Here is a 27,121-nt window from a genome sequence, read left to right as displayed (position 1 = left end):
AGAACATTAATTCCAATTTGAGTGTAAGTATCAGTGCTTCATAAAAACAGCAAATAATTTTAAAACACCTATACTTATCAGTCATCATTTTAATTAACATTGACAATGATTGGTCAACTCATTTAAATATCACTTCTAAATAAGTACCTGGAAGACCTTTTAAAGCAACTAACAGTAGTGTTTTTGACATATTCAACTTAAGAGCAATTGCTGTCAACTGAACATTAATGCTCTGGAAAAAAATAATCAGGAGCTATTCAGCTTTCTGAAACTTAAGGTTTTCATTATAAAGAACATTGTAAAGTATTTTTTTTTCTTCATCACTGAATGTAAAAACTCACCTGAGTCTATGACATGTCAATACAAACATAAAAACTAGATCAATCAGCTTCCCAAATAGATGGATACATGATAGTATAGGGTTTGTCTTGGTTGGTTGGTTGAAGAGAGCAGGGGAGAAAACCCCATATATGAAAGATCACTTCTTTTCGATGTAGTAAAGGCATGAAGAGATGGACATATGCCAAGTGGTATTCCAATGGTGTAAATATCGATATCTCTGTAAGTAAAGGTAACTAGCATATGTATCACTTCTGCAAGTAAGTGCATTAAGTTTGTTTTTCAGAAGGGAATCACTTGTTTTAGCAACATCTGCAAACTGACTTTTTCTGGGCTTTTCACGGTCCCACTTCTGTTTCAGTTCTCCAAACGTGCTTTGTAGGAAATTAGTGTTAAAAAGATTAGAAAGCAATCCTCCTAGTTCTCAAATTCTGTTATACATTTCAGTCTTAGAAGCAGTAGTTTCAAGATAATTGCCAGATTCAATGGTACTATATAGCTTGATAACAGGAATGTCGCAAAATTTTTGCTTTTCTAGAAAATAAAAGTTCTCAAGAGAATGGAAACTAAATAAAAATAAGGTAAAATTGTAATTCTGTGTAATTAGGCTTCATGGTCAACTTGTTTCTCTTTATAATCATATTTTGATGTACTGCTCTTTCTTTTTGTCTGGCAGTTCCCTTTTTATTATTGCCAGCTTTCTGGAAAATTAATAATTATTTCAGAGATATATTAGGAAAAGTAGTGATATGTACCATTTAGGGCATTCACTTTGATCCATATTGAGCGAGTGTGCCATCTGGTGTCTATATAGCTCTCCTTGCCTTTACTGAAGATATTTTTATGCCTGTGTGGGGCCATTAATAGAATTTTTTTTTTTTCTGCCTTTTAACAAAGCAAAAGAAGTCAAAGGGATTTTTCTGCAACTGGCTTGATTTATAACTTTTTCATTGGAAAAGGGTGTTTATAACATTGAACTCTTAACAAGGATTGGGTGACATCATGGATTAAAAATTGCTATCTTAGCAAAATGGTCATGGTCTGTGTTTAACAGGAGAGAGATCACATTATCTGTGCAGTTTCAACCTGTGTGGTGGTTGGGTTTTTTTCCTCAGGCTTTTGAAAATCTATGGTTTGCTTTATGCATGCTCTTGATAGTTGGTGCAGTGATTTCATTAGGTTATTTTTTTGGTAGTAGTGGAAGTTTTCCCAATTCTGTTTTCTGAGAGTGTTATGCTCTCCTTATGTTTCCTATCAGAGTCGTCTTCTGTTCTGTAGTTATGAAATGACTCCTTGCCATGACTTCTTTGTTTGGAATGATTCCATAGCATCCTAATATTTACTGATTTCTTTTATTTTTTTTTGTTTTCAGATTCTCATTAACAAGTATGTGTTAAAGGCTGCATGAGTGAGAGGGTTAGGGTTAGAAAGTTTTTGATATGTGATAGGTATCAATGAACGATAGTTTGATAAAAGGTTAAACTGTGGAAGTATATAATTGATATTAATGTGTCAGCTATAAGGTGACATAAGATAAAAATTAAAATGCCTGAAGAATTTAGATGGGAAATGGAATTAAAACATGGTTGTAATCTTAACTGGCCCTCTTTGCTGTTTAGTTCATGTAGCTACATGTCTTTGTAGAGCAGTCACCGTAGCTACAGGTCAGTCAGGGAAACAAAAATCAAATATGTGCTATTTCAGAGAAGAAATGTGATATGTACAGATCCACAAAAATCAAAGCATCTTAAGTTCTTCGTGTTTGACCCTCTGATAATTACAACACAAAACAACATCTACAGACTTTTTGCGCAATAAAGAAATCATCATAGTACCGATAGTTGTCAGGTGTGTCATTAGTAATTTAATCAATCTTTTAATGTGAAATCTGTGACTAGTTTTGAATTATTTCTATGAAATTCTCAAACAAAAATGCATGATAGCGTGATATTCCTAATGATACCATGTGCCCCCAAACTTCAGGAGCACTTGGAGTACTGACTGAATTTCCTGTGCTCACGTTTACAAAGAGTAATACTTACTTCAAGGTGCCAGCACTATTAGCAGTATCAGAAACTCAGTGCCAAAAAGAAAAGCCCTATGTATATGACAGTATTGTTTCACTGGCATCCAAGAGGTATAGAAACACCAGCATAATGAGGATAATCTTTCCCATCTATTAGCAGAAACAGTACACGCTAATGGAGTGAAACCCCTAAATTTACACAGATACAACAGCATCAGCAGGGTGTGCTGGGCCTCTTTGCTGCCTTTGTGTGCGTGTGCAAACAGTTGAAAGAAATTCTAACCAGTTAACATATTAAGCAAAGGAGAAACTGGGAGCAGTGCTTTCTACTGTGATATTTGAAATAGTTGACAGAATTAATATGGCTTTTTCAAATGACTGGGAATCTGTTACGTTCTGTTAAATACCATTGTGCTCTAACCCCTCTTGGGTTTTAAATTCGCTTTCTCAAATAACTTTTTGAAATGGCCATGCAGAAATCCCCACTGATTTTCTGAAAAACAGTGACTGAGCTGATCAAATCCAGAACCATGTTTGTTCACTTCATGTGGAGTGGACTTGAACCATTGCCACTGACAACAGATGCTTTCAGTATTTCATATTCTTTTCCATTTCTTTGCAATACTGATAACTCCTGTATATCTTCTCATGTAGAAGAAGAAATTAAATAAGTCACAGTATAAATTTTTATCCTCCAGGAGCACTTTAGTAAATGCTCAATATTTAACAGGAGCATATACTTGTGACTCTTGAGAATTGCCTCCCCCCTTTCGGTTAGTTGATGAGTTCTGGATTGTGTTGGTTTTCCTTTTCTTCCAGCTGACAAAGCAAAACTGCTCCAAAAGAATGTTCTGTCTTCTATTGCTGTCTTTGGATGAACTGGTTTAAAGCATGTGTCTTCCAGAGGCATAACAATGTGGTTTGGTGACAGCCATGGTGGTTTTGGCTTATGTGGGCACCGATTTTGTCATGTTCACCGTTCTGCTTTCATGCTTGGAAACTAACATATCAACTAGTTGCATCTGGAAGTGATGCCAAACGGACTGTTTCCTATGTGGCTTGGCTTTGCTGCTTTGTTTCCTTTGCTGTTTTGCAAGCAGTCTGTTTCCTTTCAAAGAGTATAGAATTCATCCTAGGCTTTATTTGTCCCTTACAGATGTCTTCCATGTGTCTCGTATATGGAATTTATTTTTCTGAGAATATTAAAAATCTTACAGTCAATGCATTATCTAATCTTTTTCATTTTATGTGTGTTTCATATTGTTGTCCGTTTGTTACTGAGTTGCTTATTTCCAAGTCTAGAGTGGAGACTCCCACTGCAGTTTTTCTTCTTTGCCCACTTTTAGGTTGACAGTTTGATCCCATTGTTGATCACATTTTCCCTCAATATTTTTCATTCCATTTCGACAGCTTTTTTTAACTGATTTTTTTAAAGTGTCTTGAGCACACTACTTCCATGGGTTGGAATCACGTTATCCCCACACCTCTGCTGATTTCTTGTCCGTTTATCTTCTAAAAATGTCACCCCAAATCACTCATGCATTTGATCCACATCACATTGTATCATTTATTGCTTCATCATTCATTATTCATTTCTTATGCCAGTATTCTGTTTTTCAGCCATCTATGTCCCGATTCTTTTAATTCCCTAAGCTGGTACACAAGCTTCCACACCATAACAGTAGAATGCTGCACAGCACAGATGGATACTTTTGTGACACAAAACATGAAAGCTGAAAGAAACCCATTTTTTATTTATCTTTCCTGTGGCTGTGAAAGTGTATGCCCTAGTTCTTCTAATTTCTTTTTTTTTTTTTTTTTTTTTTTTAATTTTTTAGAGGCATTCTCTAACATTCTTTCTTAACTGTGTTTTATTACTTACATTATATATTATAAAATACTATATATTTTATGGAATATTTTAGTAACTGTCAGATCATTACAAATTAGATTAGACAGGGGAAACAAATGTTGGGGCTTTTTCTATTTCTCTTTCTTTTCAGGTTTGATAGCTGTTTGCATGTTGTGTCCGTCACCGCTTCTTTGTAGGTAGTCTTGTAATATTTTGTGTGAATTTTTAAAATGTTGGGAGAGGCAAGAGGCAGGGGTTTTTTTTCCAGATTTTGAATGTGAAGTCAGAAGTTAATGAAATAACTCAGAAGAATGGTGTATGCTTTAATACTGTGGGATGGTTCTCCAACTTCCACAGATGATAAGCTTTGAAGTAAAAGACCGAAAGGGGTGTTGTTAATGTTTAGGTTTCATTTACCCAGAGCATTACTCTTTTCTGAGGGAGGGCATTAAGATTGATGTGAAGGCTAAACCTTAGTAAGATATTCTTGGAAAAGATGGCTTGCTTTCACCTTGATGATTTCATTGAATCAAATGGCTCAGTCTCTTTACCTGAGGAACAACATCTTTATGGGATTTTAAAGAGTTTAATTGGAAGCTGGTTTGCTGACATATAGAGGTGGGGTTTTTCCCTTCAAATTGTTATGCTAAAAATGACTCATAGGAAGAATTTAATCTATTTTAATCTTTTATTATTTTTAACTTTTTAATTGTTTTTTTTTTCTTGTTTAAATAAATAAATAAAATACTTCCATTTTATGCTTGCATCTTAATTTTAAATCATTGATCTTTCTTGGTCTGCTCAGATTATTTTGGGATGTATTGCTAATGAAATAAGACATTTTATTTTTCGCTTTCATTTCTGTTCAGATTTATTTTGAACCACATTCCATTGTTCAGTACTTCTTTTTATTCCTGTCCTAAAGTGTCATCTTGTGGCAGTTGCCATGTATGGGTTGCATCTGTCTAATCCAGATCTAGTTGTGTTTTGTTCTGGACTGAGTTGTCCATTCCAGATGGTAGATATTTTAGAGCGTATCTACCTTTGGAGTATAACAAAAAACCAGCTGGGATTGCATGGGCATGAATGGGAATTTTGCTTGGGTGCTGATCACATGGATTTTTGTTTTCCTGACTTATTGTTTAAGCACTTTGGAAATGCAGGAACAAATTTCGCAAAACTGGCTTGCTCCATTTTGTGATATAAGGAAGTCCTGAATTGAAGGTATCTCTATGGTATTGAATTGCCAAATGTTTTGATTAAAAAAATCACTGACTTTATATGAATCTGATACTGGATTAATGTCTCTGATTCCAAGTAAGTTCTGAATATGAACAAGTTTATCTCAGTTGTAGTATTTACCATTGGACATATAAAATAACACTGTTACTTTAAGCTTTTCTTTTACAAGAAATCTTAAATTTTAAATTGTTTATGGCAAGTACGTGCAGCTCTAATATTTGATGTTTATAATCTCTGATGTTCTGATTCTGAGCCCACTAATGACAGAAATGATTCAAAGCATTTTAAATGCAAATACAATACTTCAAGACAAATAGCAATGAAAAACACTGGACAAAGTAATCCAGGTTTATCTGATTCTTTTCTGTGAACCTGTAAAGTAACTTTAGTGAAAACGTATGTAAAATTACAAATGTCTAATTACTGGAAGGCTATTGTTGAAAATCACAGAATATTTAATTATCAGTTGTGAATTTAATGTTATTTTCCATTGTGAATACTGGAAATAGTATAACGATTCTGACCAGAAGTTAGCATTGCAAATATGTTTAACTGTGGAAATCAGTTTGGCAAAACATTAATGTAAAATTTTGTTACTTTAAAAGCATGTAAAATATCCTACAAATGTGTATGTCAAAGGTGTTGATTTTAATGTTTGTTTTCTAGTGATTGTCAAACAGCTTCAAGTATGTTTGAAGGTTTAGAAATCAAATGGAAGCGTAATGCGATTATAATTTAATGTGACATTCCTTGTCATATACATCACACATTATATAGCAGACAGATGAAAACCAACATTTTTTTGACAAAGGTGACTAAATTATTTATAAATCTTGTATTTCCATTTTGCTGAAGTTTAAATATGATTCATCACTTCTTAAAATGTAGTTATTAATTTGTAATCTTTTCCACTTAGGATAAAAAATAATTTCATTATTCCCTATATTTCCAAATTATATATCAGTTTTCAAGATGGCATTACTCTGACTGTACAAAGCAGCCGTTATTGTCTCTTGCTGCTTAAACATGGAGTATGAGGACCATAACACTGCATATATTGGCATGCACCTTTACACCTACTTCTTTTTAATCTTTACACAGCTGTGTTCAGCAGAGCCTACATGGCTTAAAATTGTCAAAGTTTGTAAGTGTTCTTAGGACTAATGCCAGAGGTTGAAAGCAGTAAAATTGGCAGCAATGTGCTGATGTCTGATCAAACCTTTTTTTGTCTAGTTTTAATTTACAGTGACCTTGAGTTGTGTAACATGCAGTTGACATGTAGCCCATGTTACATTAATACTTCTAATACTACACTGATAAATTCAGTTACCTGTAATAAATCGATTCTTCCAGATTTGGACACTTAGGTATCTACTGTGTGACTCGTGGAAGGTAGAACACCTCAGTTATGACTGTATTATTAAATGTATGGTAAATATTGGTATGTATTAAATGGATAAGGTTTTACAATTTTTTATAAATTGTCTTTGGGGAAATGTGAAAGAGAATTCTCAATGGTAATTAAAGTATTCTAAAGAGGCACAAAATAGACTAGTGTTTTCCATTCTACTACATTCCGTTCTACTACAGAGTTAACTCTTGCCTAAAACCAAAAAAACCTTCTGAAACAGTGTATTATTAACATGCGCAGATCAAAATCTGCATAAGTAGAAAAGTATAGATGTGTTGAAGTGGCAGGTTTATTTACAGTATAACTGTATTTAAATGTGTAAAACTGCTTAAAATAGTGAACATTAATTTAAAACTAGTATAAATCTGTTTCAAGGAGGACCCCAAACAGGAGAAGCATCATATTACTAGCTTGTTCGGAATTGGATTTATGGCTGTTTGTGATTCTAAACTGGCTTAAGATTTTTTTGATCAGCTGGCTTTTACTTTTTCTGAGATGAACACTAGCTGCTTCAAAAAAAGTTTTAAGAAATCATAAAGTAGGAAGTGATTTTTTTATCATATGACAAATGATTTCCGAAGGTAATGATTTCCGAAGGTGATGATCTCCTCCCTGAAAAACAAGCATTTTAAAGTTTGTTTGTTTGTTTGTTTTATTAGTGTCAATGTATCAGACATTGTGGGTTAGTGGAATAGTCTCTGATGTTTTTCATTTCCTTCCGCGTCCCTTCTAATTTTCTTTTCTTGTTAAACAAGGAGGAGAGAGTGTGATATTGTCAGCTTGTGGCAGTTATTTAACGTATACAGGTTATAATGCTGCTATTTCAGAGATAAAAACACAGTGACTGAAACTGGACTCGTGTGAGTTGCGTGTAGTTACTTGGAGCTGCTTGTAAACCTATGGTGTTTTCCTCCACACTGTTGGTATTTAGATTTTTTGGCCAACTGCAATGCTGAAATAATTGCCACTTTTTGTATTACCCATTCTATCTGTTGTGTACCAGTCATATGTTGGTATATGCTACAGCTTTATGAGCATCTGCCATATACCCATTATATTAAGCTTCAGTTTGAAAGCTTTAATTCTTGCTTACTCCTCAAAAGCTGTAAGAATTATTTTGTATTTCTGTTTTGATGAAGTTTTTTAATTTTGATATTTTTTGTCTTACAAATAGAGCACTTCTAAGTGCTCAAGGAATTTACTGTAATATACTGTTCATATCAATTTTCAAATTATGCATTTTAGTATTGGGGAGTTTATGCAAAGTCTGTAAGAGATTTGTAATTCTGGCGGCAGTCTTTTTTAGAATAAGACTCCACATGCTCAGGTCAACAAACGTATTTATATTTACTTTTTGGCTAGTTCTGTAGACTTACATGCAGAATCTGAAGCTGTTGTTCTAACATTGGTTATTATAGTTGTCTTGCAGTGGTTCTGTAGTTAATGCTTTAAATTATTTCCTGCGATATGTTTTTGTTGTTGTTATGAATAATAGATAGATAGCAAAAACATTCTGTTACCTAATATTGAATTTTAAATATATTTTCTTTTAGAGAACTAGAGGACGAAAACGAAGCTTTGTGCCTGAAGAAGAAAAACCTGAGGTTGGATATATAGTGTTTTGTTTTTGGTTTTTTGTTTTTTTTTTTTTTAACAGTTTCACAAAAAAATTAAACTTTGGGCTGAAGTGTTACTTTCAGTGCTATAATTGAAAATATTTGCTTTCCTTTCCTCCTTTCCCCCCCATTCCTTTCTTTTGCTTTCTGCTGTGACAGGAACGGATTCCCAGAGAAAGAAGACAACGACAGTCTGTTCTACAAAAGAAGCCCAAGTCAGAGGATTTAAGGACTGAATGTGCTACCTGCAAAGGGACTGGAGACAATGAAAATCTAGTCAGGTAGGTTTGATACTCTGACCTTATGAGGAATTAAAGTTTCATCTTCATCACTTTGTCATCATGATTATAACAAAGAAAATGTGCTTTTTAAAAGAAAACAAACAAAAACTTATTTAGGAAAATATTACATCAGAAACATTGATTTACTTATTGACCTGCCAAACACATTTACACTGTGGATTAAGATGTAAATAACCCAGATAATCTGTTTTTCCAACACAAGAGAATTAATTTTCTCATGTCAGGGTGAATTGTCAATCAGTGTTTTAGAGCAGGTCAGAAGGATAAACAAACCAGCAATTTAATGATATTAAAGCTAGAGGAGCATCCTAAAATTAATTAAATTAGCATCATTAACTATTTTATGAGCTGAAATGTGATTTATGAGGAATTTATGTTTTTAAAACTGTATTAATGCTACCTCCATTAATGCAGATCATGAAAGGGTTTGATAATCATGTTTTTATCTGAAACAGAAGTGGGAAAAAAAATTATCTGTTGAATGGTTTTTTAGTAGGTGCAGAAATCTAATTAAAGTGTAGAATAGCTGCCATTGAATAGCTACCGTTGACCACAACTTCTGATGATTTTGACTTTATAGCTGGCATTGTGGCCTCTTTGCGAAGCTGCAGAAACTGCTCACAATTCTTGAAAGAATAATAATGGAGCTTAGCAACCAGAAAGTGGATTTTAATTGAATCTACTGAGCTTTCATTAAAATTATCTTATAAGTTTAGATAAAAAATAGTGTTGTATTTAGGTTCTGTATGCTTCAACTAGATTTTTCTGGACAAGATCTCCTCTTTAGCTCAGATATAATTGTTTTTAGTTGGAAGGATTATCCCAAAATACATCTTTTAATTTATTTCAAAGAATCAGAGTTATGAGAAAAGTCAGAATCAATGATACATGCAAGCAATACATAGCTTTAGAATCAGGATGTGTCCCAGGTACAGATGTATCAGAATAGCTGATTTTAGTATCAATTACAGCATATGATTTATTGTAGAAGTTGATACAATTTCAAGGGGTGTGTGCCAGGTTATATTTTTATCTCCAAATTGGAGGCAGGGTGCCTGTATGAGCTCATCAGTAATTGTGTGACTCTCATACATAGACAAGATGCTACTGCTAGGTACTCCTAGATCCTGCTTGGTACCAGACTGTGAAAGAGAGGCAGGATGTTACAGTGATTGCTGATACAGTTAGATGAGAACTAATGGCAACAGTTTTTAACTGCCCATGACAAGATAAAGGGCTTTCTTCAGCCCTACTGTTTGCAAGACATAAAAGATACAGGAAGACCATTTTGTTGTGGGAAGGAATCCTGGGAACAACATGTACTGTACTTTACTGTGCAAAACGCAATGAATTAGTTTTCTTCTTCAGGCTTTTTCTAGAAGTGTTAAATGTGTTGAGGACATAAAGGATAAGATGAGAAAATGCCATGAAGAACTGTATATTTAAGTTGCAATTAAAAAATACGGTAGAAAATTAGTGGTATGTCTTGTTTACTACATGAAAAGATTTTAGTAGTAATTGAGATGGGCCAAAAATAAGCATACTACATGCCAAAACCCAACAAATTCTCTCAGAAAAAATCCTCATAGTTAGGCGTAGAAACAGAAGAGTAGTCCTGCATGGGAGGAGAGAAGGAGATTCTTATGTTCTAATTCTTTGTTCATAATTTTCTGAAAAATATTTTCTTAAATCTTCTGTTTTATTTTCTGTATTAGTTTTTAAAAGACATTATGAATTTAAAACTTGATTTTCTTCCTATAATAATTCCTATAAATAGCTGCAATTGTATCCAAGTTAGGTGACCACTGCTTCTAAAGTGCTGTGGAGGCTCATTTTTGATGATTACTAAATGATGGTAAAGTATTTAGTAAATTTGAATTTTTTTAGTATTATTTTTTGGTTTTTAAAGCTGTATTTCTTTTGATGAGAGAAAATTCAGGGACTGTAATAAGATGCTAGCTGCCAGATAGGTTTTCTGCTATGTAGCCAAAGCTGTGTGGGGGTGTGATCCACAGAGCGTTGCAATGTCAAAGAAAGTTTTCAGAATCCTTTTTGCTCTTACATTGTCACAAATTTAAGATTTGCAACCTTCTGCCTGCACTGCTTCTTTCTCCTGCCTCTACTGTCATGCAGGACTCCTTTGTGGTAGTAGAAATAGAGTGTTATTTTAAATGAAAGCTGGTACAGCTCCTTGTAAGCTACAGATGTTTAGGAGGGAAAACAAAGTATTTTTTTGATACCCATTTTGTTTGGCACTGTTATTAAAGCCAAAACTTTCTCAGAAAACTAGTGATCTTTGTCATCATCTTTGCTCTTCACTCAACAGATGTTTTGTAATTTCAGTACTACTACTAGTACTATGCACTAGAACTGAAAGTTTAGGTTTTGTGGTTTTGTCCACAAAAAAGATCAGTCTTGTGATCCTTTTGTGATATACTTTTTTTTTTTTTTCATAATTTACAGGGAATTTATTTTATAAATTCTTTTAAATACATCTGTGTAAGTTTTATTGAACTAAATAATTCTGCAAGTTTTACCTTTTACAAGATCAGTGAGTGGTACAGTCAAGATTTACAAATTAGTCAAACAGTAAAAAGTTAATTGAAAACATTTACTCAAATGAGGCAAACTGATCTGTAACGTTATAAATGACAGTAAGGAAGCTATATCTGTAATTAGAGAAAAGTGTGGATTTTTAATATCTTTTTACTCAAATGAACTGTAATTGAGTTTTTAGAGGAATAGTAGTAAAATATGGAGGGTTTTTAATATTTCATATTTGACACAGATAGGTTTGATGTAAGGCATGGAGACACAGCACTTTTAAAAAGAGCTCAGTGAAAGAAGTTATAGTGTGCACTTGAAACTAAAGTATTGTGAAACCAGAGGGTGCCTATAACAATATACTTCTCAATCTCAAGCAGTAATCAAATATTGAAAATATTTGATTGAAACTGAAGACGGTTTGAAATACAGCAATTTCTAAAGCGTGATATGAAAGATAAATTTTCTAACAAACTCAGGAAGTATTTTTAAAGGATATGTTTGTTTTTAGAGGTGACCTCTACTGTTTGGTTTAGAAAACATTTATGTAATGATGCTTTTCTTTTGTTTCATTTTGTGAATCTTTTAAAGTTATATATAGTTTAGACATTTAATAGGTTTCCCGAGTACTTTATTACAATAGTCTTGCATGAATCACTCAGAATGATAGATCTTGCAAAGGAATGATTCATAAGTATCTCCTTTTTTTTTTTTTGTGAGGCCATAACTCAGTATTGCAAATCTTTAAAAATAGCTCCCTAATATATCCCTTTACAACTTAACCATATTTAGCAGAAAGATGGATAAGGAAGTGTATTTCAGGTGGCTCAATATGTAATAGGTAAAGCTTGCCCTCCATCTTACACCACACTCCAGAGTAAGGAAGACGTTGTACCACTGTACACAAAAAGTGCTTCTAGCACAGTATTACTGTCTATTCTGTTTTGGTAAAAGAAAAAATGAAGATGAATTGTGTATTTTTACTTTAATATGTAGAACAGTTTCTCAGAGAAGAATTCACGGGCTTATCTAGTTTAAAGTCTTCCAAGGGAAGACTTCTAAATGACTTTACTTCTAAAGAAGTGGCTTATTTTCAAAAAATTATCCAGCTCTCAACTGCTGCTATTAAAAATGTAATATTATAGCTTCAGTTGTTGATTTTAAGATGTGTTTGGGTAATATTATCTAATTGCATTAGATAAAGTTGATATCTCAATGCTAGATTTGAGAAAAGCAGAGTAAAATTAAAATATCATTTATGTATGGAGCAAAATCATATTTGACCAGGTTAAAGAAATCGCTGAAAAAGCATTGTATTTCTTCGTCCCACAATTTTGAGCAAGCATGTAGTAATACATACTTTTATCATTTTGTGTATTGGATTTTTATGCTTTATTGTCAGTTAAGTAAGAATTTACCGTTTTGTTTTATTTACAGCAACTGAGGCAAAATTATTACTTCAGCATTACAGAAAGGGTAAAATAGGCTAAGCTCATGTATTTGAAAAAATACAGTATAGAATTTTCGAAAACATAGATTTGAGTGCTGGTTATAAAGTAATCAAAAACCATAAAGCTGCAAAGCAAATTATTAAGCATGTATGTAGTATTTATTTTTAATGCAAATGTTTACTAGGAAATAAGCTAAATGTGAAAGTATTTATTTTTCCCAGTATAATAAGTCTCACGTTTCAAGCAAGTGTAATGTTCTGCACGTGCAGTCACTGTATCAAGGCAGGCCTGAAGGGGGAAGGTGAGGAGTAGGAAGGGAGAAAGACGAAAACATAGGCAATGTCATATTTACTAAAGGAAAAAACCCTTGAGTAAAATTGACTATAAGGTTTGGCATAGCTTCGAGTCATCAAATCATACTATAACTGAAAATCTTTAAAATGTATGCAACTTTTGTAATTCTGGTGCTACAAATGCATTTATCAAATTCAGGATAATAATTTATACTGTATAAAGAATTGATTCCTTAGCTGCACAGTGTGATTTATTTTAATTCTGGTTTTGATAGAAAGTGTGGTCTAGACAGGCTCTTCTGAATCCCCTGGAAAATTTTTCTCCGAAACTGTTACTCACCATATTTCCTTAATTGCATTTGTCTTTTATAGGTTCATCTTTGTGTTTTTATTTCTTATATTTCCATGCAGAAGGGCATGCCAGCCGTCAAGTTAAGGATTTCTTCCTTATCTGTTGGCTGCTAGTTTTGATGCTCCGCATGAGCTGAAGTTTATTCCAGAACAAGCACATTATTTATTAATTACTTTAAATGCACTGCAACAAAATTAACAATCCATCATGGTAATTGAAAGCCTATGATTTACAGTAGTTTTAGAAGTTTAAGGCTGCTAATGCAGAGATTAATCACAAGGGAAATGTTAGTTAATTCAGCCACAATTTGCAACAATCTTATGTTTTACAGAGGATTACAAATGCATTATTTTATTCGAATGAACTACTTGAATGAAAGGAAACTTAATATTCAGTTGTGTAGTTTATTTCTGCTGTATAATTTACAGGGATTAATTCTGTGTATTAACTTTTCTAATTGCTTAAGTTACCAGTTAGATCATTTTTTCTATCATTTACCTCATCTTATTGCCTTCTAAAAGTTGTTTCTTTTTATACTAGATAGCAGGATAATATATATTATGACAAATGCACATTTTTGTTCATAGAGGACTTTATTCAAACTGAATTGCCTATGCTGCATTGCCTCTTACTGTAAAATACCACAGATTTTTCATTTTTAGTAAATTCATGTGCTAGGGCAGTCAAAAAAAAGCTATAGGCGTTGTGAAGCTCTCTTTTGAAGTACCCAAAAGTCAGGCATAGGTCTGGTACTAAGAGTCATACTGCTGTCATTTAGGGCTTCTCTAGAAGCAGAGTGCTAGGCACATTTGCATTTGGGCTACCCAGCTGCTTTAAAGCTGCATGTGCCTGGAACATTTGAAGTTGTACTGCAAAAAGTCCATGGCAGACTCTTGAATTTTCTGTTAATTAGGAACCAGTCTATTTACCTGGTACCTAAAGGATTTCTTTAGTACATTTGTTTGTTATTTTCCTGAACTGAGACAGCAGAATCTCAATTGAAGCCCAGATTTTTTTTTCCCCCTGATTGTTTTGCTCGTTAATCCTTATGGAAATTTAAGCTATCTAAAGAATAGAGCTCAGGTCTTTGGATACTGATTTTGTGGTCCCTCTCTGGTTTGATTCTTGATACTGTGTGATCTTGAAGGAACTATCTTAGAGGTAGTCTGCGTAGGAGTGACCCAAAACTGAAATTTTGGAGCTATTGCCATGTTTAAAAGACTTGTTTCCATTCGATTCTGCATTATCAGAATTGGGAAAGCCAGGTTGGGAAATACGCACAGGACCATCCAATGTTATTTTTATGTAAAGCTTAACATTGAGCCTTCATTTTGAAAAAGAGAGCAAAACTGCATGAAAAGTTATTCTGCCTACCTGTGCTTTCTGATCAAAGTGCAGACACAGCAAAGGATGATTCCTGCCCCCCCCCCCCCCCCCCTCACCCCCCCCAGGAAAAAGGTAGGACTTCTGTGAATTTTTTTTTTTTTTTTTTTTTTTTTGGTATTTAGTGGCATTTCCTGTTAAACATAGTGAAGAAGTAATTTTTTAAAGTATGTAGAATAGAGGAAAAAATGCATGTTTGTCTCTCTTCAGTGTTATGAAAGTTCTAAAACCCTGTTGGAGTATTATTGTGATATTTGGCAAGATTTATTAGTGTTCCTCTTACCAGGTATGTGGTGTGTACAACCCCCAAATGTTTTTCTTTACATTATTTCTTGGACTGTTTAATGATCTGTCAGTCAAACCTCCTTGAAGTTCAACATAGATCTTTTTGCGGTTGCAAACCAATGACACCCAAGCTCTTGTAGACTGGGCTTTAATCTGTAGAACATTTGTGAATAGTAGAAGTTTATGAACTCTTCAGGCACAAGTTTGGTTCAGGTGTTTAATTGTCAGATGTTCTTAGTATTGATATTTAAACTCTGCTGATCTGAAAAGCTTGTGTACCAGTGTCAAACTTTAGATGTATGTAACTATACAACCACTTGTAAATAAGAGTTTCAAGCAATTCTTTCTGCAGGGTTACTTTGTTTTCTACTAACAATTAGTATTTTACCTTTTTTTTTGATCAGTGAATTTTTAAAAGTGTAGTTATCCTTTTCTCTCCATTACAGCTGCTTGATCAAGTCTGTGCTGCAATCGTGGATTTGTACATTACAGCTTGAAACTATATTTGGCAGTTGTCATCTGTTCCCAGAACAGCTATGTATTTCAGGATTTATATATTATTTTTCTGGTTGCCCTAGGAAATACATGCATCAGAGACGTTTGCACCTTTTTATCTCCTGTAACTCCTACAATTCAGAAGAATTTATAAAATAAAAAAATATAATGCTCAGGATGTCCTAATTAGCTTTGCTATAAGTAATGAGTGAGTTCTTTAGATAAAGCAGTCATTGAGTGAGGTGCCTCTTCAGAAGATTAAAATTACTTTAATGAAACAATATGCAGAGAATATGAAATCACGTTACCTGTGATGGAAGAGGGGAGGCTGATGACATATCAAATTATTTCCCAGTCTGATTACCAGTAATAGGTTATGGCTGCAAAAATATCTATCTTGATGGAGTCAGTATCTTCTTATTTTTGTGGGCATTCTTAAGAATTTTTTCTTACAGCATCAAAATTGCATCAAATGATTCAATTCAGTTGGCGTTTGAATGTGTCAGATACTCCGTCATTCTGGCCAAACTGCTTCAGTCACTTTCAGTGCAGCAAGGTTTTCACATCAGAGCATTTCATAGTATAGGATGCTCAGAAAACAAATGTCACATTCTTTATCAGTTCAGGTGTTTTGCATCGTTAAGCTGAGCCATTGCTACAGAAGCCATGAAACTGAAATTTATGCTTATGAAATTTATAACCTGAGAATGTTAGTATTCAGGTATTAAAATAAAGTGGTAGAAGACCATAGCAGGAGACAATACCATTTAAATGCTGTGTTGCAGCATCAGTTTTGACTTTTCTCAATTAGTGTCAAGTGAGCATCTGTGCAGTTTTCTGAATTAAATGTCTGTCCACAGAACTATAATGTAAATTATGGACTATTTGAGTAAGAAATCCCAATATGCAAAATAGTGATTCTTTACTGTTACACACATATTTTTTTCTCACTTTTGTTACTGCTGCCCAATACTTTTACAAGTCTTTGATCTGTAGTTAGTCTGTGTGGGGTTTTGACAGTAGTACGCCTGAGGTTTGGGTGCAAAACTTCATCTACACAATTCAAAATGAAATTTATCTTGTAGTAATGTGAGAGTATGTTTTACATTGCAAAGAAGCCCATACTTGAAAAGCAGTTAGAGGTACAGGGAGCTTAAGGATTTTGAGTCCCTTTTCTCAGCATTGACCAGTGCTATTTTTCACATGATTAAAATGGCATATAGCACAAGTTTTCATTAATAAATCAATGGAGCAAAGTTGCATGCAGTTAGTTGCTAATTTGGGTCTAAAACAAGAATTTTACATATGGTATTATTACCTGAGAGGCTGTGGATAATCTGTGTGTATATGCAATATTATTGTTCTTTTTAGCTTAATAGTTCTATAGCCTAAGATATTTCGGAGCTACTTACTGGAGAACATACTTTTAAAAACATAAACAATGAAAAATGAAAAAAAAGCTCTTGTCAAAATGCCTCTTTGGCGTTATGATATATTTTATAAAGATTGCTTGGTTTTTTTGCAGTGTATGTTACAGGAGAAATACAGTTTTATTATTGAACTTTATTTTGAGGTAGCTGAAATAATTTGCATTTAATAATATCTAAATAGATAATTTGAGAATGGTGAAAGTTAATATTAATCTTTTTATAGAATGTCTTTGGGTTTTCGGAAAGGAATCGAGTTGTAGGTTTTATTTGTTGTTCCTGTACTTCAGCATAATTTTGACGTCCACTAGATTTTTCATTTTGTCTACTGTCACTTGTCTTACTTCAGTTCCCTATTGGTGTGGCCATTGAAATCACAGATTGAATAATCTAGACTAAAGTAATTTTTTTCTGTAAGCAAATCTTAGGATTTAGGATAACTAGAAATACATGGTTTTTATTTATTTTTCTGCCTTATTAATTTTGTTATTTTCTTTTACATGATTTTAAAATTTTTGTTTGTTTTTATTTTACTTTTATTTTTGTTTTTAAATATTCATCATCAGTACCATATCCAAGGCTAGATTCAGATTTTGCTTTGCCTTACAATTAAAAAAACTGGATTGTCCTTTACAACAGTTGAGATTGTTATTATTACTTATACTTTGTGTAATTCCTTTACATTCTCATATCAATGAAATCCAATTTTTTGTATCTGATTTACTTCAGGGCATTTAAAATGCCAAAGTCAAAATTCTGTATTAAGGCAGGAATTCAATATCACTGAATGTTTCAGGTAGCACTTCATTACCTTATAACAACCTCATTCTTCAGATTTTTTTTTCTAAACATTTACCTTTGAATGGATTTTTTAATACTTGCTCTTTGCTTTAAAGTGTTGTCTTTTTTTTTTTAAAATCTTGTCATTTGAACAAATGGTCTTTGGATATTGTTGTCTTGTGGACATGAGAAACACATAATTTAAGAATTTTGCCATGCTCTCTTGAATAAGGTTACAGATAAATTTTTAAGCCTATCTCTGACTTCATCTTGAGGAAGGCCTAGTAACTTCACATAGTTTTGAGAAGAAAGGCTGTGGAGAGGATGTGCAAGAAGAAAAAATGCTTATGTTTTTCAAGAATATCTAAAAACTTTTAGCAGAGACTAATATGGGTCTGTTCCCTTTTTCATATCACTGGTTATAACAAAGCAAAGGTCAAGCATAAATTAAATTGCAGTTCTTTGATTAACTGGCGTAACTGATTCCCCCCCATCCCAAATTGTCAGTTAAGCTAAGTATGGTAATGCTATTGTATTGCATGTGTGCTTACTGTTGAGGAACAGGAACAATAAATACCTGTAATTCTGACTTTGAGATCTGATGTGATGTCATATTAGGGAAATATGCAGTAAAGTATAAGCTGACATTGGAATATGGTGTAGTAACTGACTTTTACCATTGCACATAAACAGAGTAATTATTCTAAATCATAGCATCACTTTCAGCTGGATAACCACTAAAATCACTGCACTGTGGTTTCCTGAAAATGCCACAATCCTTCAACTGCCAAATTAAGCCCAGGGAGAACAACCATCAGTAGTGCCTGCACAGTTATGTAGAGGGATGAGCCCTGAACCAAGTGAAAAGATGTTCTGGAAGAACAGTAACCTTTCCCATGATGTGCACATTTTCCATTACATTTCTGACACAAAATGCTGTGAAATGATTTAATGGTGACATTTTGTTTTGCTGACTTTCCCTTTTCTTATTAAAAAGAAACAAAAGTTAGGTTAGGAAAGTAGAGGAAAGGTGGCCAAGCATTTGAATTCTAATACAGAAATCTCTATTCTCTTTTAAAGTCAATACCAAAGCCATTCTAGATACACATTGTTTCTGACACTGGATTTTACTGGTTTGGGGGGAAGGGAAATGTACATATCTCCAGCATCAATGTTGAACACCTTGTTCTGTAAGGTTAATTTATGTTGTTGCTTTGCAGTAATTGCATATGAAGTATGATAATTCAGTAAAGCATCCTTTCTAATTAGCAATCACAGAGACCTTACACATCAGCTATACAGCACAGCACATGCAGTACACTTATTTCTGCTTGTCATTTTTGATGTATATTACTAGAAACAATTGTAGAAGGGAGCATAGCATGAGCAGACACAGTACACTGAAAGGTCAGCACTTGTCACTTGGGAAAGGATAAATTTTTATGGAGTGAGAAAACAGAAAGCTGCTACCCATTGATGTTGTACAGGAGCTTGTCTGCATCTAAAGTAATACATGTAAGAATGCTTGGACAGAAAAATTACTTGTCTAAAAGTGTGGTTCGTGCATCCTTTGGCAGCTTTCGATTTCCTGTTTCAGAACTGATGGAAAGCCTTGCTTGTTTCTCGCACGGTATACAATTTTATCTTTGAAAAACACAGCTTTTGCTTTTGTTTTCTTAAGGATGTCTGAAGTTTTCTTGGCACCTCATTTATTTTATCCCTTTCCCATCCAGTTTTAATGTGTTGGATGATGGTTGCTGTCATTATAAGTCATTCTGTTTCCCTGAGGGGGCATCTAAATATGAATAAAATATTTTAGTTTGGTGTCACTGGAATTAAACATAGAGTTCCAGTTGTACAGTAACTTACTTGAGAGAAAATATATATATGTTGGAACATGTTTGCTGTCACATTATTTATCGGTTGGCCAGGAAGGCATGCTGGCTTTGACAGATTCAAAATATCTTAAAGTGCTGGGCAGAGAACTTCATCTTGTTCAGTTGAAATCTAAAACCAAAATCACATATGTAATTTAAATACTTGTAGCTAAAACTGAACACAGACAACTAACTCCCTACTTTTCCTGAAAGCTAATGTGTACAACTGGATTTAAGGGTAGGATGTGTCTTAGGAAAACTGTGTGGCATCTGATAGCATCTTCAGGACTTTATGAAAGCTTCAGCCTCCCACATATGCTAAAACAGTTTTGATGACTTCGTCGTGTTTTTGAGAGGAAGCTGAAATGGTAGTGATAGCCAAAGGTGTATACGGTACTGATACTTGTTCATTGCTCAGTTTTAGCTTGAGAAGATAGAAGTAAATGCAAGTATAATTCAGTGATAGTAGTGCACTGATAGCTAACTTAGTAAATTCTAAAAAATAATGTTCTAATAAAGGCTAAAATAATTGTAAAAATCCTAATGGCAGTAATCTAAACAATACAATTTGTTGACATTTATTTGACCATAATATGTAAACAATAATTTCAGAGCTGTTTCTTACAAAAGGCTATTAAAAATGAAATAGATGTGATGAAATTGTTTTGGCAGCGTTTAGCTGTTTGCTAACAATTTAATACAGCAATAAAAGCTAGCAATAGCAGCACCAAAATTGCATAGCAGAAAGTTGATTATAATTTGGTAAGAAAATATTGTATGAATAAAAGTGCACACTTCAGTGTAAACTGCAGCCAGGGTTTATCCTTGGGTTTAAAAATCTCATAAATTTGAAGAGCTTTCTAAAGTGTTCTTGTTACTAAAAGTCAGAGACAAATTATGCCTGGTGCTGATGTTGCTACCTAGGGAAATAGAGGAGAGAAGTTAAATCTTCTATTCTCTAAGTATGCCTGTATTAAGCCTTCCCAGGCCTCAAAATGGAAGTCTCTTTGGACCCTGTGATATGGACTGCTTATTTAAGTATTCCCATCTCCGCTCAGCGATCCAGGCGAATAAAACATAAAAGAGAATGGATGAGACTGCTGCCTGCATTTTTGCATCTAACAGAGAGCATGCTGATTAGCATAACCAAGTGGGAGCACAGACTTGTGGTTTATGCCTGGTGAAAGGCAATTATAATAATAATAAAAAAATTAATCTTTAAACTCTGTCTTTATGAAATTGCGAAGTCTATTGAAATTTTGAATTTGACTGTTGTTTCCTTTGTAGGGTCATTTTTGAGGTAATGGAGTCTATGCATTTCTGAATTGGCTGTCCTTTAACTTGTGTATAGAAACTCATGACTACATGAGGAGGTGTGTGGAAGAATTTTCTGGAAGTGAAGTGTGTTTTATTATAAATGCTTATTGAACTAGATGTTAAGTAGGTGCAACAGAATACATAGCTGGTTTAATCAGCAAGAATCTGTGCAAGTCCAGAGCAATTTTTATTTGAGAACATCAACTGTTTTTGAGACATACAGGATATTTAAATTACATTTCTATTTAAATTAATTATGTTTTTTAAAATATTTTGAGAAAAAGGTGAAAATACGTAAATGCTGCTCAAGAGGGAGCTTCTGGGAAAGTGAGAAATGAAAATGAGACAAAAGAGGGGGTAATAAGCAGAGAGAAGTGTAAACGAGTAAGGAACAGAGGAGAAATCAGCTTTCAAATTCTGTAAATCTCGAAGTAGTGAACAAAGACCTGAAATTTCACATGGAGGCTAGAAGGAGTCCCATCTAGAAACTGTTGGGGACATAAGTTCCTGACCGTGTACATTTTGCATTACCATTTGATGATGCAGAAATTGAGAAGAGGAAAGACGACGTTATTTGAGGATGGTACAAAATGTGACCAAAAAATCAGCACTGAAAAGGAATAGGTGAATTTGGAAGATGTTCAGAAAGAATAACAAATGGGATTCAGTAACAACATGAGAAATTGTGGCAGGGATAACCTAATTTATAAAACTGTTTGCTTCATTATTGAAGACCATTTTGTAATAAATGACAGGAAAAGAGAGCAACTTTTAGATTTTAATTTTTTTTTTTCTGGATTGATGAAGACTATTTGTAACTGCCAATGTATGAGTCTGTGGAGGAATGTTAAGAAAAGCACTTGAGGAAAAAGTACTTAAAATGTCCTTTTTTGAAATTGAATGTAGTATCTGTTAAGATTTTAGGTTTGCATGAGTAAAATCAATAGTGCTACTTTTAGTAGTCCAATTGTGTGATGTGGATCAATCCAGTAATTTTTAATTGAAGTTTTTCTACATTTTTGAAAGATTGTGCATGTACTGGTATGTAAAAAGTGGGAAAGCAGCAGCTTAATATCTTAAAATGCAGAGCAGACGAAAAGAAGGAAAAAAGTGTTACTTTGTAACCAGTCTTAGCAAAAATTGTTTAAATTTACATAAAAACAGCCTGTCATCTGCTAGTACCTACTGACAGTTCTTGTAATAACACTTGCTGTGAAAAAGAGATAAGAAAACCAGCGGGCTTTTAAAACTCCAGTGGTAATCTTCGTTTTTCACATTAAAGAACAATAAGTAAACTGCAGGACTTTAATTTCTTTTAATTCTGAAAGGCTTGTCTAAACCATTTCTGCTTTTATTAAAAGCAGAATCACAGAATAGTTGAGATTGGAAGAGACCTCTAGAGCTGGTCTAGTCCCCAGCCCCCTTACTCAAAACAAGGTTAGATACAGCATGTTACTCAGAGCGGTGTCTAGGTGGGTTTTGAGTATCTCCAAGGATGGAGTCTTTGCAACCTCTCTGGGCAGCTTGTTCTGCCTCCTCACAATAAAAAAAATTTCTTTTTAGGTTTAAAAAAAATTTATTTCAGTTTTTGCCACTTACCTGTTCTTGTCCTTTCACTGGGCACCACTAAGAAATCTGGCTCTGTTTTCTCCCCCCATCAGGTATTTATACACACTGAGAAGATTCCCACTGAGCCTTCTCTTCTCCAGACTAAATAATCCCAGCCCTGTCAGCCTTTCCTTGTATGGCGGATACTCCAGACCCTTAATCATCGTTATGGTCCCTTTGCTGGACCTGCTCCAGTAACTCCATTGTCTTTTTTGTACTGGGGAGCCCAGAATTGGACTCGGTGCTCCAGATGTGGTTTCACCAGTGCTGAGTGGAGGGAAAAAGCATTTTTATAGTCCATAAAAGTAAACCATTAAAAAAAAATAAAATTCTTCTATTGTGTATAACAGTCAAAATTTGGTTTGTTATAAAAGAAACATCTTCCTGTAGTCAATATAGTGAGTCATTAAGGACACTACTTAAGGATGAGAAAGTATTTCAGTTATTTTGCTTATTAAATCCATGTCTCGGGAAAATCATGTCATAGTTGTAGTTGTAGTTTAAGAGGTTACTTCGTTGAACAACATACTGGAGAACTACCAGTGTTCATGCTTACAGTTTTCCATGGAAAGTTTTATCTCGTAGTGCAGGGTTCCACTATGTAAATTAAGGTAAGACATCCACAGTTCCAGCTCCTTCCTCTGCTCTCTTTGAAAAGTGCCTTTTCCAAATGCATTTCCAAATTCAGTGTATTAGAGTGTCATCCCTTCTAATGATAGCTTTCAGTGGGCACCTGTCAAATTGCATTAAAAGAGCTGTATCATCTAACCTAGCAGTGGACTGAGAGATATGAAAACTCCCAAAACTCAACTGTGAAGGTCTGTTTGCTAATTCCTTTCAACCCCAGAAAATAATAAATAACAACATCATAGCTAAAACTCCACACTTTTTCTTAGCTATGACGAAGGAGTTAGAAGTGCTGGGAGAGAAGGACTAGTGGTGTTATAGTAGAGGGATAATGTCCCTTTTCTGAGGGACAGAGAAAGTGAGGGCAGGAGGATTGTCACTCTGTAAGTTATCCTTTTCATCCCCTCTGGTGGGTAGTGGGGGTACCCCACAAAGTGGGGTAGTGGGTGCACTTTTTACAAATGCTGAGTTAAGATCTCCCCTTTCATTCCAAACAAAAGTAGGAATACATGAGCTGGCTTTCAGTGGAGTGACAGAAGAGTACTAACGGTAAGGTTTTTTTCTGATACAGATCCTAGTTCCTTGAAGACTTGATCTGAACAGTTTGAGTTAGCCATTAATTTGTAAGCTATACCAAAACCATTGTGGCTGCTTTTTCACCTTGTAGGTAGTAGCTCATATGTGTGTATAGACTGTTGATAACGATATCTGTATGCACAGGTGTGTGTCCATTTGGAGTGGTCAACCTAAGTGATAGCAAACAGTGTTAGGCATGTCGTATGTTCCTGTTTGCTGTCATTTCCTCCAGATTCTTCTCTGAAAGAAAATGACACTTTAAAAAAAAAAAAAAAAAAAATCATTAGCCTGTTCTAGACCATTTGATTGATGGGTGTTTATAACAGTGTATGTTTTGCATCTTGTGGGAAAGGAAACATGGATTAAGTTTACAGTATATAATACTTGGTACCTAAGTATTTTCCTTTTTCCAGTTGGTCCTGCTTACCGTAGAAAATGCATAAGATTATATTTTTAAAAGACTGAGACTTTTATTTTGAAACTTCAGTTAATAGTGTATGTACTAAGTTCTACTTAAATATCTTCTCATTCCAATTATGGAAATACCTTAATATTTCATTCGAAACTAGTTTCACTGTTCTGTAAGATGCTTCAGAAAAATTCCCATGCTCCCTTCATTTTTACGTTTAAATTTTATATTAAGCCATGTGTATGAGGTTATAATTAACTTTATTGGTAATGAAGATTGATAAAATTCTGAAATTAAGCAGCACAGTATTTTCAGTATAGATTAATCCATATTATAAATTTTTGAAGTACATTTTCTCTGACAAATATATGTAGAAATGTTTATGCGAAGCTGGTGGGCTTTATAAGTTAAAGTGATAAGGTTCAAAATGTAGCTCTTGTCACCTTAAGCAAAATTTATCAATAGACAATGAGCTTAATGCGTATATTTAACTTGAAGAAAAGGAAGAACTGTGTTTCTGGTTAAATACTGCTGCAGTTGCCTTTTTCAGTAGCTTCAGTGTATTTAATGTTCTCTGTGCCAGCCCCAGAAATGGGAATGTTTTTAGAGTGTTATTTCTAATTTTGCTATTTTGTAAGACATACGTAACATTTTCATTGTTCAAACAGGCAAAAGAGTTCCTTCTGTCTTGGGCACCAGAGCTTTGGGAAAAATAGTGCTTCAGCTTCCGTTGGTCATTGTGTTAGAGGCTTTCTGTGTCTCTGTTATTGTCAACAAGGGAAAAAGATTTTCTGGAAGTCATTGCTGAATGAGCTAAAAACTAATGTTTGATTAATTAATTTTTTTTTCCCCAGAAGAATTTTCTTATGGAAGTTTGGTTCTTCTTTTAGAATGTTAGTTTCAATTCATTTATTTCAAATTCATACTATTATTTTTGTTTCTGAAATGGTGAAAGCTAACCCCTCCATTTCATCAAGACTCATGAATGATGCATATTCTGTACAATGATTGTATTATGAAATGCTGACTTACAGGCAGTGAAAGTAGAAATGGTGAAATGATCAAACAAAATGTCTGGGACTGAAACTTAGCAAAGCTTACTCTCTGGATGTTTTTAACTGGCATTGGTATAGATGAAAGTTAGATGTGCTGGGCAGTGGTAATAATTGCAGTATCAGACCCCATTTTCAGTTTTTTATTACTTGTAAAACTTTAATCACTTGGACTCAAAATTCTCCATATCTCCTGTATATCTTTATTAGGCTGGGTGTTTTCAGGCAAAATTCTTGATCGGAGATTTGGGCAAGTGTATTGTCTTGCCCAGGTTCCCCCCCAACACATACACACATAGGCCTTTACGAAGAAAAGTGAATTGAAGTCTTTGATCAGTAAATTGAATTTTGGCAAAGACGTCCCTTTCCTTCCCAAGGACAGAGAAGAAATATATCCATGTCAGTTCGATGAAATTTCGAAAATTGGAAGCCTTTTAGAATATTGGGGAAGGAATAGTTTCCTTGTAACTACCAGAGTTGTGGTACAGCAGTTTTTAGATCTTTTGTCATCTGTGCTTTGAGCGCTGTGGGCCAGCTGAGCATGCATATCCCTGCAGTTGGAGCACTAAGTTGCTACAGGACTTGCGAAGAAAAGAAGTGTGAATTGAGAACAAAGAGCTCAACGATGATGTCAGTGACTGGTGATTTGAAGTCTGATTCAGATGCGGAGTCAACAAGTGTTACACTAGATGAGAAAAATAAAATGGGTGCAGTGAATGTGGGGAGGTGTGTAACTCCTCTGGGTCAATCACAGAGATGTATGCAGGATGTACATAACTCAAGAATACACAGCAGCTATATACTCACTTATGGTGGGGACTATCATGTTGCTAGGCTAAGCTTTAGTATGAGTTTCATACCCAGTGCAGATGTCTGATGAATCTTTGCTAGTCAGGCAGTCATTGGTAAGGTGAAGATGTTTCAGCCTCTGTTGTTCCTTAGACCAGGCTGGACCTGATCTTGCTGAATTGCCATCTTCACTCTCCACTCTATTCTCAGGGTTTTTAAAGTTCATGGTTTTTTGTTTTGTTTTCTTGAGTCACTACTTTATACCATTTCAAATCAACAGATGCAATGAAATTTTTTTACTCATCTAGCAGAGTTTGGCTTTGTACTGTATTATAGCTTAACTTGTTTGCTCAGTAAAGTTAAGCCAAAGTCATGCACATGTGCTGTGTGAAACAGGGCCTTGGGTTACAGACAGACAAACCCTTGAGCTGTGGTTCTCTGGGCAAAAAGACTGGTACTCACAGCCAAGTATGGAGATCATGGTGGGATTGAGACTGGTGGGCTGGAGAAGGACCTGAGTTTGGATGGTAAATGTGCAGAAAAAGAATTGAGAGACAGTGGTAAACTTGTGTGGAGAGGCAGCAAAATCCGGACTTTTCAAGCTCCAGGACTTGAAAGAAGGAAGTTGGGCTAATTAGAGAAAGACACTGGAACAAGAAAATCATGTGGATGGTAGTTGGAGGAGGGGAGAGAGTGAAACTGTTTAAAGAGCTGGGGAGAAGGAGTTGTGGATAGGAAGCCTATGTGGAAAGGAGAGGTTCGCTATGGTCAAGACAAGTAAGTCATTGAAACTGAGATGTGGAGTGGGTGACCGGAAAATGACATCTTAGTACATTTTCAGCTACTTTATTGGTATAGGTGGCAGAGGATATTTATTTATTATGATCATGAAATCTCACTTTGATGCTGATAAGTTATTTGAAACTACTGAAGGTGCATGGATAGAAGACCTTTGTCATCCTCAGTCATTCCTCAAGGTGTTTTGGTGTGGTTTTTTTCCCTTCCTATTAGCTTCCTGGTGGTACATTTGAGCATCAGGATGTGCAGTGTCATAGGAGATAAACTGTT

General features: G+C 34.5%; 1 protein-coding gene across 4 annotated transcripts in view; it reads left to right on the top strand.

Annotated features, from left to right (window-relative positions):
• Positions 1-27,121, top strand: part of PHF14 (PHD finger protein 14) — a 169,266-nt gene that overhangs the window by 63,815 nt on the left and 78,330 nt on the right. For all 4 annotated transcript variants that reach the window (XM_030008263.1, XM_030008261.1, XM_030008264.1 and 1 more), the window contains exons 15-16: positions 8,424-8,474; positions 8,646-8,767. In XM_030008263.1, the coding sequence (XP_029864123.1) occupies positions 8,424-8,474; positions 8,646-8,767 (173 nt within the window). The remainder of the gene's footprint in view (positions 1-8,423; positions 8,475-8,645; positions 8,768-27,121) is intronic.

The sequence above is a fragment of the Aquila chrysaetos genome, chromosome 3 (genome assembly GCF_900496995.4).
Source record: "Aquila chrysaetos chrysaetos chromosome 3, bAquChr1.4, whole genome shotgun sequence".
Lineage (NCBI taxonomy): Eukaryota > Metazoa > Chordata > Aves > Accipitriformes > Accipitridae > Aquila > Aquila chrysaetos.
Note: the sequence above shows the minus strand (reverse complement) of the source record. Positions and strands in the feature narration are given on the sequence as shown.